The sequence below is a fragment of the Podarcis raffonei genome, chromosome 2 (assembly GCF_027172205.1).
Source record: "Podarcis raffonei isolate rPodRaf1 chromosome 2, rPodRaf1.pri, whole genome shotgun sequence".
Taxonomy (NCBI): domain Eukaryota; kingdom Metazoa; phylum Chordata; class Lepidosauria; order Squamata; family Lacertidae; genus Podarcis; species Podarcis raffonei.
The window spans coordinates 48,831,061-48,846,981 of record NC_070603.1 but is presented as its reverse complement, the minus strand read 5'-3'; the positions used below and the strand labels follow the sequence as shown (position 1 = coordinate 48,846,981).

At 39.6% G+C, this 15,921-nt stretch overlaps 1 protein-coding gene across 16 annotated transcripts in view; it reads right to left on the bottom strand.

Moving 5' to 3' along the window:
• Positions 1-15,921, bottom strand: part of TENM2 (teneurin transmembrane protein 2) — a 719,087-nt gene that overhangs the window by 112,448 nt on the left and 590,718 nt on the right. For all 16 annotated transcript variants that reach the window (XM_053376484.1, XM_053376486.1, XM_053376485.1 and 13 more), the window contains one exon: positions 12,580-12,681. In XM_053376484.1, coding sequence (XP_053232459.1) covers positions 12,580-12,681 — 102 coding nt within the window. The remainder of the gene's footprint in view (positions 1-12,579; positions 12,682-15,921) is intronic.

The following is a 15,921-nucleotide window of genomic DNA, read 5'->3' as shown; positions in this document are numbered from 1 at the left end:
AAAAGGTAACAGCATGCCATGCATATATATTCACATACTGACTGTGTACAAGGCTATGGGTAAGACTATACTCATAAGCAACAGACTTCAAATTGTGATTTAATGGAAAATGCAAGTCATGCTGCTCTGATTGATCTTTGAGGACCTATAGATCTATGAGAGATGCAAATAACTTTTACTGAACAACCTATACTTGATGAAAAGAGACCCCAACTTTGGGGTCTGAATTTCATTTTATTTCAACAGTGGATATAATTTCAATAAATAGGTTCACTTTCTCATTTTGCACAATTTATAATCTGAAATCTATTACTTAATAAATCTCTATATCAAGCAGCACACAACTGTGGATATTGAATATTACAGCACTATCTTTGCATATGAAAGAAAAATAATTTCCATGCATTTTATAGTCACAAATATAAAAGCAATAGACAAATAAGGTATACAGCATCAAATACAATAGGGCATTAAAACATCCTTAATTAAAACAACACAATAAAATAAACAAGTTTAAAAACCAAGAATAGAGATAGTATTATTAAGGATGAACATTGTTTGACACGGTAGTAACATCTAAACGAAGGGACCTTTCGGACTAGCTGGGCTCTAAGTCAAAATAATAACATGAAAGATACATTATAATAATGTATTATTATAATGTGAGATCCAGGGAAGATGCTGTGGCAATGGCTTTACATGCTGTCCTGACTCATTTGGCGAAGCAAGGGAACTATGCGAGACTGTTATTTGTAGACTTTAGTTCTGCATTTAATACTATTCTTCCACATTGATTGGTGCCCAAACTATTAGACCTGGGACTTCCACCATGTTAGTGCAGGTGGATATTAGATTTTCTATCAAACCATTCCCAATGGGTCAGGATGGGTTCCCACATCTCTGCGGATCTCATCATGAATATGGGGACGCCACAGGGGTGCGTGTTGAGCCCGCTTTTATATACGCTCTATACAGCTGACTGTGCCCCCAAATACCCCAGTAATAAGATCATTAAGTTTGCAGATGATACAACAGTGGTTGGTTTAATCACGGCTGGAGAGGGGGAGGTGGCCTATTGGAAGGAAGTTGAGCAGTTGGGGGAGTGGTGCAGGAGGAACAACTTACTCCTTAATTTAAAGAAAACAAAATAAATTATTGTGGACTTTAGGAAATGTAAATTGAATATTCAGACACTTATTATTGAGGGGAAGTGCGTGGAATAGGTATCGGTGTTTCGATTTCTGGGAATGGAGTTGAGAGATGACCTAACCTGGGGAGAAAACAGCGAAGACCTGGTGAAGAGAGCACAGCAGACGTTATATTTTCTGAGAATCCTCTGGAAAAACAATCGCTTAAAGGACCTGTTGATGGCATTTTACCATTGTACTGTGGAGAGTGTATTAACTTATGGTCTGTGTGTGTGGTTTGGGAGCTGCATGGTCAGGGGAAAAACAATGCTGTCCAGGGTTGTAAAGACTGCAGAGAGAATAATTGGGTGCACTCTTCCCACCTTGGATCAAATCTATGCTTCCAGGTGCCATAAGAAAGCTGCAGAGATAGCGCAGGATAGTGTGCACCCCGGAAATGATCTCTTTCGGCTTCTGCCTTCTGGAAGAAGGTACAGGGTTATAAAGACTAGGACTAGCCGCCTGAGAAACAGTTTCTACCCAAATGCAATTTTGGTTTTAAACGCAGTGTAACAAGTCTCTATGGGAGTATACTGTATTTAAAAATGGGGTATCAGAGTTATTACGGGGCTAACCAGGTTGGGATAGCTGGGATAGCAGGCTTGTTGGCTTTTGAATGTTTTATGTAGATTTTTCAATTTCGTTGTTCTGTATGGGACAACGACAATAACGATTATCGTATCGTATTGTAAACGTCCTTAACACAAATAACTGAAATGTTATAGAAAACTGTAATTACTCCTTACATTTTACCCGTTCAAAAGCATGAAGACCTGAATATGTGCATATTAACATGAAGGTAGACTTATGTTATGGGACGTGGGTGGCGCTGTGGTCTAAACCACAGAGCCTAGGGCTTGCCGATCAGAAGGTTGGCGGTTCGAATCCCTGCAACGGGGTGAGCTCCCGTTGCTCGGTCCTAGCTCCTGCCCACCTAGCAGTTTGAAAGCATGTCAAAGTGCAAGTAGATAAATAGGTACCACTCCGCCAGGAAGGTAAATGGTGTTTCTGTGCGCTGCTCTGGGTCGCCAGAAGTGGCTTAGTCATGCTGGCCACATGACCCGGAAGCTATACGCCGGCTCCCTCGGCCAATAAAGCGAGATGAGCGCCGCAACCCCAGAGTCGTCCGCCACTGGACCTAACGGTCAGGGGTCCCTTTACCTTTTTATACTTATGTTATATAGTTATGTATATATTTATAGAAAGGTCATTTTTAAAAATCAAATAATGACTGTAAGCTATTACTATTTTAGGTATTAGCTATTTCTATTAATGTCAAGATGTTTATAAGTGCTGTGTGAGGCTGCTCCAAGAATAGAAGGTCTCAGTGCATCTCTCATATCCTGTCTAACCCTCCTCTTTCAGCTCAATCAACGAATGCATGCATAGATGTCCTGTCCCATTCTTTGTAACCACCTGGTGTGCTTGATGGGGATCCCTCCATGCATAGGAATTATGCTCACAGAAGGAGCGGACTGAACTCATTTGTTTTCAAGGGATTCTAAGAAGAAGATTATTGATACCCACTTAATTAGTTTGCATCATATTTATTTTGAAATGAATGGAATGTAAAATAGATATATGTAAAATTTGTGGCTAATGATGTATATAATGTAATGTGTGTTGTTGTGTATCGGTATGTAAGTTTATGTTGATTGTTGAATAAAGTTCTTTTTAAGAAAGGAAATATCATGCTGATGTTACACAACACAATACATACAAAACAGTACATACATACATGTACACAAAGAAAAAATGTAGAGGCTTCACAGTAGAAAGCATTTACTGGCTTCTGATTCATAGTTATGTCACAAACCACATGAATTTTCGTTTCTGACACTGCCCAACATGATTTTTTTTTTAAATCTATTTAATTAGACCAAAGCAATAAATTGCAGCTTATTTCTCATTATGATGACGCAGAAAATGGTGGGATCCCCGCCCAAGTCATGGTCATTATGTTTCCTGAATAACACTCAGGAAAGCTCAGGTTTGTGCTTCTGCAGCTCACTCCCTCTGTCAGGGCAGTCCAACTGTTATTCATGGCTCAACTATTTGTTCATTTCACTCTCTGTTATGAAAGCAATGGAAAATGTATGCATGTGGGGAAAATTCCACAAGAACTTTCTAACACTTAACATGTAGCTCCTCCTCCTTATCACTTGGAACATTCTCCACTCTAGCACGGTCACTATGAGAAAGGCTCTCCACATTCATTCATTCATTCATTCAACCCTTCTTCCTGCAGGAGCCCAAGGCAATGAAGACCATAACAATATAATCTACACCAGGCGTCAGCAAACTTTTTCAGCAGGGGGCCGGTCCACTGTCCCTCAGACCTTGTGGGGGGCCGGACTACATTTTGAAGGGGGGAAAATGAATGAATTCCTATGCCCCACAAATAACCCAGAGATGCATTTTAAATAAAAGCATACATTCTACTCATGTAAAAACACCAGGCATGTAAAACTCATGTAAAAACACTAAGGCCCCCGGCCTTAGTTTGCCTACCCATGATCTACACTATAAAACTTTTTTTAAAAAAACAACAACCCTAAAACAAAGCAGTAACAGCTGCTAAAATTTCAGTGGACATCCCTATCTCAAAGGCATTCTGTGTGGCAGCTGGTGTCATGTTTTCAAAAGCTGTCACGTGAAGACTCCTTACTGCGGCTTAAACACAGAGCTGTAATATGTAATTCTGAGCTATGCTGCAGCAAAGAACGGGGAGCTAATCCTGTGTAGAAAAGGCAAGTCCCAGTGCAGGGCCCTGCAGTCTGCTCCCTCAGCACAAGCACTCACAGGAGCAGGCTGAAGCTTTATGGACTGGGCTGTATTAGACAGTATGGTGGAAATCCTGTCTTTTATTATTTCAGAAGTAAATGACAATTTAAGACAGAAGTTCATTATTCCACAGACCACTGGGAAGTATGCTGTAGACAGATGTGCAATCAATTTATTACCAGTGCTCTTCAAGCTGACCCTGTGAGAATCCTTCCTCAAGAGGATAATTAATTCTGCATCTGTAATAACTCAAGCCAAAATGTTCTTTTTAGCAGAAATTAAACTGCTGCTGCTGTGATATTGTATATGTTTTCCCCAATGAGAAAGATGGATGGTGGTTCACTAGGGTCTAAGCTGAAAACTACAAACTTTTTCCATATCTAATTTTACTCTAACCTGGAAAAAAACTTCAGTTGTGAACAAAATGCTTCACAAACAGGCAATCTATTTTACTTTCCAAGCAATGAGCAGGAAGTGAAGATGTTGGGTTTTCTTATCTGTCAGAATTATATAATCTTATTTAACCCTTCAATCTTGAAACCCAGCACAGTCTTCAGAATGTATGTTTTAAAAGAGGGGAATTTCAATATTTTCCCAAAACCATTTCAACTATTTTCCCTCTTTCATTCCCATCCTCATTCAGGACATTTCCAACAGAAATAAACCTCTTTCCAACTCTTTTTTTCAATTTCTGTTCTCACATGGCCAGCCCCCCATACTAACAGTTCCTGTCTCCTTAGTTTAACTCAATGTGTTTCCTAATCCCAGTTTTCTCTCTTTCACCACCAAATTCTCAGGCTAACTTCCCTTAAGCTCTGCATACCTGCTATCTAGGAAAGATAAGGTAAAGGTACCCCTGCCCATACGGGCCAGTCGTGTCCGACTCTAGGGTTGTGCGCCCATCTCACTTAAGAGGCCGGGGGCCAGCGCTGTCCGGAGACACTTCCGGGTCACGTGGCCAGCGTGACGAAGCTGCTCTGGTGAGCCTGCACCAGCGCAGCACACAGAAATGCCGTTTACCTTCCCGCTATAAAGCGGTACCTATTTATCTACTTGCACTTAAGGGTGCTTTCAAACTGCTAGGTGGGCAGGAGCTGGGACCGAAAGACGGGAGCTCACCCCGCCGCGGGGATTCGAACTGCCAACCATGCGATCGGCAAGCCCTAGGCGCTGAGGTTTTACCCACAGCGCCACCCGCGTCCACATCTAGGAAAGATAAGGCTAACTAAATTGCATGTTTTGTTTGGCACCAGCAAGTATAGATTCCCTGCTGACACTAAACTTTCAAGGACAAAAATACTCCTTTAGCTCCAAGCAGAGCTGCAGCCAATATGACTGGTTGTTCAAAGCATTCATGTTGACAATGCATAGCTGAATGTTGAATTTAGAAGCAGAGAAGTTTCTTGAGTGGGTGGCTGTCCAATTGGTTGAGACCAGGAGACACTGTCTGTTTTCTTGAATCATGCTCGTCTAGCTTCCATCCAAATGAAGCTTAGGTTCAAAATTTGTCATCACGATCTGGTTGCTGCTACAAAAGCCTTTTCTTCTGAGGGTGGGTTCTATTTACATAATGTTTGGAAATATCAGCTATATAGGTTTGTTATTTTCTGAATTTTGAAATATTATGAAAAAATAGTTTACATTGCTTTTCAATTTTTAAATACTAATTTAAAAGACAAATATAAAAACGTATTGTTTTTGTGTGAAGTCACTGCAGGGTAGTACTTCTCTAGTAGTAATTGCATTTTTAACAGACTTCAGACAGGGATAGAGACTGTTACCCTGTTTTATTGTTAAGTGGCCTTTGAAATGTGGTCACATTGGTATTGTAGGTGCACAATACCATTGTTACCACACAAACTGACCTTCTCAGGAGTCGTTGATCACCATAAATAAGGCTGACACCATGCAAAAAAGGATTCCCAATTATGGATGATATTCACTCAGGCATACTTTGGGAAATTCTCAAACAGAAATGCAACCTTTAATGATATATATTTTTATTCTATCTTACAACTTACTTCTTCTTTCATTGTAAGTAAAACTATGGGCCACCGATTTGCCATTTGTGGTACAGATAACAGAAAACCAGGTAAGGCTTACAAAGCTTTATATTACTTTACATTCAGTACTCTTGGTTTTAAAAACTGCAAGAGAAACGGATACAGAGACACAAATGTATGACCATTCTCCTAATGAGAACTGTGGTAATAATTTAAATTTCTTATTCCAGTGCTATCAAACTACACATTAGCAGGCAAAAAAAGAGAATCATAGAAGGACAAAAAAATCATCAGGTGTGTCAAATTCCTGACATTCAGAAGCCATGTGGGGAAAGCAGCACACGCTGACTTAAGCACTAAAGTATAGATGCTTTAATTAATCCGGGGTGAATTTAATTGCTTTAGTTAAGTGGAAATCGGGTTAAAAATGATGCAGAGCATGCTGGGGTGTGTTAAAAACATGACATATGAGTTGGATGAATCGATAAATTAAAAGTGCACAGATGTTTTAATTAAACCCAGAGAAGTTAACCAAGATCACTAGAGACTTTTAAGCCCATGATTAATTCAATTCATTTTAAATACCTGTAGAGATATGAGGCTGCCTCCATTTTGAGAGTTATAAAAGTTCTCAATCAATAAGCACTTAAGCTGCTTGGGTAAAAAAAAGCCTTTAAGAATAACAGAAGGCAGATCTCTGGGTTCAAGACTTGCTAGTACCAGCAGCTATGAGCAACTGGAAAGGATGAAAAAGAGGAGCAAAGACATAAGAATGTAAGAGCCTGGTGGATCAGACCAATCAATCTGGTATCGTGTTCTTACAGTGGCCAACCAGATGCCTGTGGGAAACCCGTAAGCAGGACCTGAGCACAAGAGCACTCTTCCCTCCTTTGGTTTCCAGCAACTGGTATTCAGAAGCATTACTGCCTCCAACCATGGAGGTGGAACACAGCCATCATGGTAGTATTCACTGATAGCCTTATCCACCAAGATTTTGCCTATTCCTCTTTTAAAATCATCCAAGCTAGTGGCCATCACTGCCTCCTATGGGACTGAGTTCCATAATTTAACTATGAGCTGCAAGAAGAAGCACTCCACCCCACCCTATCCTGAATCTTCAGTGGATATCCACAAGTTGTAGTGCTATGAAAGAGGAAGGAAAACGTTTCTCTGTCCTATTTCTCCATGACATGTATAATTTTATACACTTCTATCATGTCACCTTTAAACTGACAAGTCCCAAATTTTGTAACCCTTTCATATACAGGAAATGTCCCAACCCCTTGATCAATTTGGATGTCCTTTTCTAACTCTCAAATAACCTTTCTGAAGTGAGGCAACCAGAACTGTACACAAAATCCAAATGCAGTCACAAATTTAGAGAAGTGTGGAGCAATTAGATTCGGATACTGACTCAGGAAGGAAACATTTGAGGACTCCTGTACAGTGGGCAGGAGCTCATAGAGGGGAAGGATCTGGAAGCGTAGTTGTAACAAAATGGGAAGACACCATGATGGGATTGAAATGGCTACAACTTTATTGATTACGGAGGCAATTTGGTTTTGGCATAGGCACTGGGTATGTATCCTGAATCAGCCAACCCGATTACTGGCTGATAGCTCAGTCAGGATTGATCCAGGGGTTAAGGATCCCCCTATGATGCAGATTGAATTGGACGATCCCACCAGGTTGTCATTTGGGGTGTTCTATGGCCCATCAGTCCCTGTCTGGAATTTCTAACAGAACCCTACCCCTGGACCCCTTTACCTGCATGCCCTGAATTTTGATCCAAGATCAAGAGGTGGGGCACCCAGCCATCCCCTAGCTTTTGACCAAAGGATCCAATCCAATGCTTCTTTCAAGCAAAGTTGTGACAGTAGCTATGAGGAAGGTAGAACCCCAAGACAAGCCCAATTTGTCTGCAGGCAAATTCTGCCCTGGCCCCGAATATGGCAATAGAGTAATTTCATAACAAGGCTATACACATGTTCTGCCTACTTTCCTCCAGGCAGAGCCAGAACATACTGGGTAGTTGGGCGGCATGACCAATTCTGGTCTATGCTGTCTGACCACAGCGCAGCTGAATTTTATGCCTTTGTGGTGGACCTGACAGAAGACTGGCTCTGTAAGGTCTGCGACCAAAGCACCGTGCCCCCCTCCCCCGAGCATGATTGGTCAATTTGAATTTGAAGTTTTTGGCAGCCAATCCTGCCAACCCCCATGGGTGAAACTGACTGTGACGTCAGGAGGCCGTGCGAGACAGTCTCCCTCCAGCCATGCAGGGCTGTACCTGCCACCACCGCGTGGATATGATTAGCAGTGGACAGAAGCAGACAGGGCAGTGAACAGAAAGTCTTGAATGACTTGTGACACAACTATCTGTTGGAGCTCCTCTACCCAAACCAACCTTTCCAGACCTTACAGTCAGTAGAGGAGCCCTTCTTGTTGTCCCACCAACAATGGTTGGGTTATGTGAGGACTCAAGGGAGGGCCTTTTCAGCAGTCACATACTAGTGTGGAATTCCCTTCCCCTGGAGACATAGATGACCACATTAATAATGAGCTTCTACTGCATAATCAAAATGTACCTTCACACCTAGGCTTATTGTGAAATCTAGCTCATGGAATAGTATTATACCATAGTAGTTGAATTGCAGTATTTTTGTTACATTGATTTTATGATACTATTATTTGCTTTATGGTGAAAATGTTATATTATTTTAACTGATGAATTTTACTTGGAATCAAATAAAGCTCCTGGAGAATATATGATTCCACCTGAGTTCTATAAGGAATACATAGAATGGTGGGTGCTTCTCCTGGCTGGGTTATTTAATCATATAATGTATATTGACTAACTGTCTTAAGTTATCTCTGTGCATGTAGGGAATTTTCCTGCTTTCTAGTTGCTGGACATCTTGCATGGACTAGGAGCCTACAGATGGGTGGAGGGCCCATCACATATGGTGTATTGGGCCCAGAAAATCCCATTAGTACTGTGAAGAAATCACATTTTAAAATGTATTTACAGGGACAAGCCGCTTAAGAATCTATGATCCGGCTTTCCAACCCAGCTTTCTTTCTTCTCCTCTCCACCAACCTACTCTGTAGGGTCAAGGGAACACCAGAACAGTGTGTCAGGATTGTTCCATCTAGCAAGCTTGCACTGACAGAATGATCAGTAGAGCGCAACATTGAACTCCTTCCCATAGTTACCCCACTGTTATTAATTAAATGGGTCCATGCAATGAATGTGCATACCAAATTTACAAACCCCTATGTTGCTAACCATGGGCCTAGCAAAGGGGAGGCGGGGGGCAGCTGCCCCTATAAATAAAATAAATTTAAGTATTAAGTAAATAAAAAAAATACTTAACTGAGGTTCTGCCCCCCAACATGAAGCCTGTCCCCCCCAACATAAATCCTGACTATGCCCATGTTGCTAACAATGGTTTAATGCCCCTGTTGATTACATTACTTCTCCTTCTGACCCAGACTTTGTAAATGCTGTGAATGCTCTATGGATAATGAGTAAAAGGAACCTAACAAGATGGTAGATTTGTAGATATTGAGCCTTTCTCGATTTAAAAAAAAAACTGCATGAGAAGTGATCAACAATGATTAAAGTTTCATTAGTCTTATTTAAGAAAGGGAAATGTATGCCTGCTACCATTATGACAACTCCTGGATTTCTCTCAAGGTAATAGTTTCACAGGAAAGTTCCAAACAGCATGACTGCAATGCACATTTTTGTTATTTGCATATGTGAGAGCCCCTGCTTTGCCTACAAGCTGCTGAGCAACTAAATATTTGGAGAATGCCAACATACTTTCACCAATGTCTAATTAAAGACAATGTCTGTGTTTTCTAATAGTAACATTATTTGGCCTTCAGTGACAGATGTGGACCAGCAGGAGTTGTCATTTCCAGTAGTTAGTATCTACTTACTTACCCACTAATTTGAAATTTACCTTGTCAAATTCCTATACAGGAGGTCACAAGAATTCATGTAACATAGGGAGTGGATATGGCATGAGTACTCAGCTTGTCAGAGGTGGTAATCAAACAGTAAGCATTTAAACATGAAAATGGATGTGCTATGTTTAATGGGCTTAATTATTTTAAACAAAACAAAATGGAAGGCTATTAATGAAATTTACAAAAACAACTACAACAACAACCTACCCTTATATTGATACTTATTGAAATAGGACCATCCTTTGCCAGCAGTCAAAAATAAACGAAGTGAAAGCAGTAAAATGATGAAGCCACACAGGGTGGGGGGGGGCAATGCTGACAAAAAAATGAGCTTAAGAAAGCAAAACACTTTTATGGACAGAAAGGGTAAGTAATTGTAGCAGGGTGGTGGTAGTACAAAGTAGTTATCTAAAGGTAACAATCAATTAAAATTATTAAGGTAAAGAAATGGTTTTTATGTTTATTTGCTTAAGCTTATCTGCTTAAATGATAGTGTAAATGCCACTAACTGGATATTGCTAGTTGTATCTCACAGCATAGTCTTAAGCACATGTACTGGGGTGTAAGTCCCACTGGGTCTTACTTCTGAATAAACATGTATAGGTCTGCATTGTTAATTTCTCTGAGTGCAAGAATCACATATCTCAGAATCAAATACTGCCCTTTAAGTTAGCTACAATAGCCACAGACCTATTTATATTAATCATTTACGAAAGTAATGCAAGCCATCAGTTTTCAAGACACGTGCTATGCAATCCTATGCATTTTTACTCAGAAGTAATAGCCACTGTGTCCAATGGGGCTTACTCCCTAGTAAGTGTGTTTAGAATTCCTGTGGACCCTATAGAGAAAGTGTAACTTATTGAAAATGAGTCCAGGGTTGTTGTTTTGTTTTTTGTTTTTCCTTAGGAGTGATGCAGAAACAAACATGACAACCAACTAAGGAAGATGCAATGGATATCTCAGCAGTAGGTGAATATTATGTAACAATATAACGCATGGAAACCCTTTCACAAGACATATGTTCCCTTGATTTTTCCTTGCTGTGGTTACTTCTCCAATCACATATAAAAATTGCTTCTTTACAGCATTTAAACTGGCTATATAATTTAAGAGCTGGCTAAAAAGCCTTTTAAAAAATGAAATAAATTTTGCGTGTAGAGACACACAAAGAACATACCTTAAAACATAAATAAATTTCTGAACATAACTTAAAGGATAAATAAAATTCACTTCCAGAGATTAACAGGCAAAGCAAATATTCTTTGCAATGTACAGCATGAAGATAACAAGTGTCACTATTATTCCTACTGTTTCTACAGCATAAATAAACAAAAATGAGTTTTACAAAGTAGCATACTGAGACGATTAATCACTGGGATTACAACATTAGTTTTCTTTTTCACATATATGACAAAATCATACCATTCTGAGTTAAAACTCTCTCTCTCTCTCTCCAGTCACTCTGGTCAACTTAAATAGTCACCTTTTCAACCTAAGCTGTATCCCCAAAATGGGCAGTCATTAGATTTATTCTGTTAAAAGATGACTTATCAACACTTTACTTCTCAAACTGTTATTGTTGTTTGAAAAAAATGTTGTCTTACTATTTTCTAACAAGTTTACTTTCTTCTTTACACTGCTTGACGGATGGTGCAAACATTGTCAGGCATATATCCAACAGATTGTAACAAAAGAGGGATTACAAGAAAACAGGGATCATGTAGCCAGAAGATGTCATCACAATACTAGCCTTCATGCATGACTAATATGTGGAGCGCAAGCACAGTGAAAGGGGTTGTGGGGCCACACGTTCAGCCCTGCACCCAAAGACGTGCTGCTGCTCCTGTCCCTGGGCAATCAGGTTACTAAATCACATGGCAAGACTCCCCACATAGAGAAGGATCATGCCATATATAATGTGATCCTAAAAATGTGTACAACAGAAATCTCATGGTTAGGCTACAATATATACATTAATAGTATTAATATTAATAGATGCTTCTGTATATGCATTAGTAATAATAATAGTAACAACAACAACAACTTACCTTTCTTTGTGTGTTATATGCTACATATGTGGACAGCCGAACTCTAGTGTTTGTCCCATTGGAATTAACTGGCAGGAAACATCTTTAGGAACCTCTTAAATATACTTAGTAAGTATAAAAGCCCTATGCTTTTAAGTCCTAAATGTTGCAGTAACATAAAAAAGCCTTACACTTGAAAAAACATGCTACAAAATACTTTCTGCAAAATCATAGGATTAAATGCAACAGGCTTTACACCAGTGTGAGAATAAAAGAGATGCCAGTGCCAATGATCTAAACAAACCCGGACTTTATCAATTGTACAATTTAATGTTAATATTTCCTGGGCGTGAGATGGAGATGGAAAGATGCATTTGTAGGATTGGGCTGCTACTCACTCTACATTTGATTCTTTTTTTCTTGTATAGCGTAGCACAGAAATTAAGTCTCGCTTTCAAAAGTCCTACAGGAAAACAGAACTCCAATATGTCTTAGGTAAAATGTTACACAAATCATTTTCACTACAATGACAAATGATTCCTATAGTACAGGATAAAAGACATAATGAGGAATATTTGAAGACAAATATAACACTACCTTTAGCACAATCTGCTCCATGGTAGCCAGGAAAACAGTGACAAATTCCAGACACACATTCGCCATTCCCATGACAATTACGTGGACAGTCCTGCACAGAATCTGAAAGACAGGTGCAATTAATGTGTTAGCCGCTCCCTTTTTAGTCTATGGTGATGTTATTTTTTAATGGTCACACACAATGTAAGTTCAACAACTGAACTCCATAATCAGAAGTTACCTGAAGAAAGACAAAAATGTTAACACTTCTAAGAAGTATATCTCTTAAGGATTCTTGAATCACAAAGACTGTGTTTAACAGGTGGTTTCTGTAAACTTTTTCCGTTTTCTTTTTCTTTGGCAAAGCTGGTGTTTCCGCTACATGGAAAAAACCTATTATATTGCACTTGTAGGCATTAAACAGACCTATTTTCCATATGAGGAAAAGAAGAAGCAGAGAGGTCCCTTCTGTCATATAATGAGTCCACATTACACAGTCACAGCCAGGGGTCTCTTGCGCTAATGATTAGAACGAGTCATTGTAACTTTGGTAACCGACTGCAATCGTATATTATGAGTCAGAAGGGAGGTTCCTATATAAGATGTGATTTTTGTTACTGTATGTAGCTTTTGTGTGTGATAATTGCTGTACCTTGACAATAGATTTGCATGCACAAAGCATGCTAATGTGGCAATTTTTCAACCTGTTTTCCACAGCTTAACGTATTATACTTATGTTTGAGATACTGGAAGCGCAAGCATAATACTGCATCAATCTCAATATAGAAATTGTGTTATTATTGCTGTATTTCATGTGAAAATGTTCTTCATTTGCATAAATGTAGGAAAGCATATGTAAAGGACCTCCATGTTTGAAAGCTTGATTTTACAGCTACTTTTGTTTTTATCCACCCTATTAATCAATTACTTTCAAAGTTATAACACAATAACCATAATTCTGTCACATGTAAATTATTAGTGCATAAATTTAACAGTGAAAATCTGCAATTTAAAAAGTTATACATTTAGAAAACGCTGAAAGTACAACCCTTCTTTTAACAATGAAATCTTATCATGTCTATTCAGAAAAAAGTCTGAAGGAATTCAATGGGAATTGCAGCTACATACTACATAAGAGTTATTGCTGAGAGTATTTTGTATCTCATCTTAATATGAGGTCATATTTTAGATTACTGCCTCTGGCAATACTTTTCACTTTTCCAAAAGCTATTCATTTCACCCTTCGTGTCATTCCTTGTATTTCTTATATTTAGACTGTGAGTGCTGCTGTTTATGCAGCCAAAACAGCAGGGACAAGATTTGCAGAAGTACTGAAAATATTTAGGGGGAAAACCCATAAGGAGGTACTGTTGGGAGACTCTACAGAAATTCCAGAATTCAATTTGCTTCCTAGTACTCTGATAGAAAATGTCCGGCCAAAAAAATAGCAATGGAATACAAAACCAGCTACTATATTATCAGGGTTCCAAATCTGTACGGCAGGCTTCCCAGCTATAAGTATTTTCCTAATTTGAGGCTGGTGTGGGGAGCAGGGTCTGCAACAGAGCAAAAGTGTTGAGTCTCCCTGTCCACATGGTTACAACTGTGTGGATCATAACTGAATAAGGCTGAATAAAAGTGCAATGTACTTTATGAACTTATGCTTGTGTGTGTGTACAGACACAAATAATTTATATACTTCTGTAAAATATAAAGAGCAAAAAAAAGTACTACTGCTATTGTTCAATCTTCTGAAATTATATACCAATTGAAATGACAAAAAGCAAACCATATAGTAAACCAAAAACCATGTAGTAAGACAAAAAATAAACCATGTAGTAAAAAGGGCATTGCCAATAATAATCATCAGCATTTTTGAACATTATTTACAGTACTTGATAGGAATTATATAAACTGGCTGTAAACATTTTCTAGTTCTCTCATGCACTGAATAATATTCCTATATATTCAGATCGTCTGTGTATTTAGTATGAGAATATCTGGTTGACATTGACATTTTTTCTTCTATTTCATCTGGGTCGAGATTTCAGACCTCTCAATCTATCTCGATGCTGAAAGTTCTCATAATAGATATGTGTCAAAGAACCTCTGAACTGAATAAAAGACTGTTCTTTTCTTCACATTTCAGGCCAATTACTATCATTGCACCATCAAGACTTCTACCTAACTATTACACCTATTACCTTCGACTTTCTCATAAACTGTACTTCATTTCTAGCAACACTTTCAGACCAAGCTATATAGACGAAAATGTTGCAAGCTACCGAACATGCATTACTAGGATATCTTTGGCATGTTGGGCATCTGTGTCTATTGTGACAAGGTGTATACTGTATATATCTCAATGATGTGTTTGCATGGGGTGTATGGGGTCTTAGCAGAGCAGTAGCACCTCTGGTGTTGGACACATCATGCTCCCTCTGTAGTTTGTCTACCTTTACTCCCCACCCTGCATTCAGCTCTCACCTGTGGCTTCTAGAAGCTGTCAGCATGTGACAGCGGACCCACCCCAGGACTGGCTTTGACTGGATGGCTAAACCAGGTGAGGGTAGCCAATGGGTCTTAAACCCTCCATGAGTTTGGGACTTTCCCTGCATGCAAATACAAGCTTCAGTGGATTGAGTGGACGAGACCAACAGTGGGTCCAACAGTCAAGAAGGCAGTCACTACATGTGCTGTAGAGGGAAATGAGGGCCAGATGGGGCTCATCAAACTGGGAAGGTAGCCCATCTAAGAGAAGGAAAACCAAACCTCTGTTGCATAGCAGCCATACTTATTTGTGAGAAAGTCTTCGGGTGGAAACCTAGAGGAAAAATCTGTACCCACTGCCTTGCAGGACATCTTCGGGAGAAGAAAGGGCTAAGGAGTAAACCCTACACAAACTGGAGTGAGGTGTCCATGACAGTAGGGTGGCGTCTTACTTGCCTCCTTCTGGCAACTCCTGCAGTGAAGACAAATGCATTGCTCTGTTTTCCTTTAAACCGCATCAGAAGGCTAAGAGGCAGGGTCTTGTTGCCTGGGCAGCCCTATATTAACTACGCAGCCTTGAGCCCCAGAGAGGTTATTCAGATGCTTACTAAGGCAGTAAAAACAGCGTGGAAGGCAGCAGTTATGAGTTACCAATGTCTGCAGCCACAGCAGTCTGCAGCAACTTGGCTTCACTCCCAGAGCCACACTCCATTGTATCTTGAGACAGACGGATGCCAACAGAACAAAATGTGTTTGCATGTACACATATGCATATTCTGTTATTACAGTCTACTTCTTGGCTATTTCCTGTTTCTGGGAAAATTTGAAGTTATACTGTCAGGAAAGCCCAAACAATCTTTCTTGATAGCAACA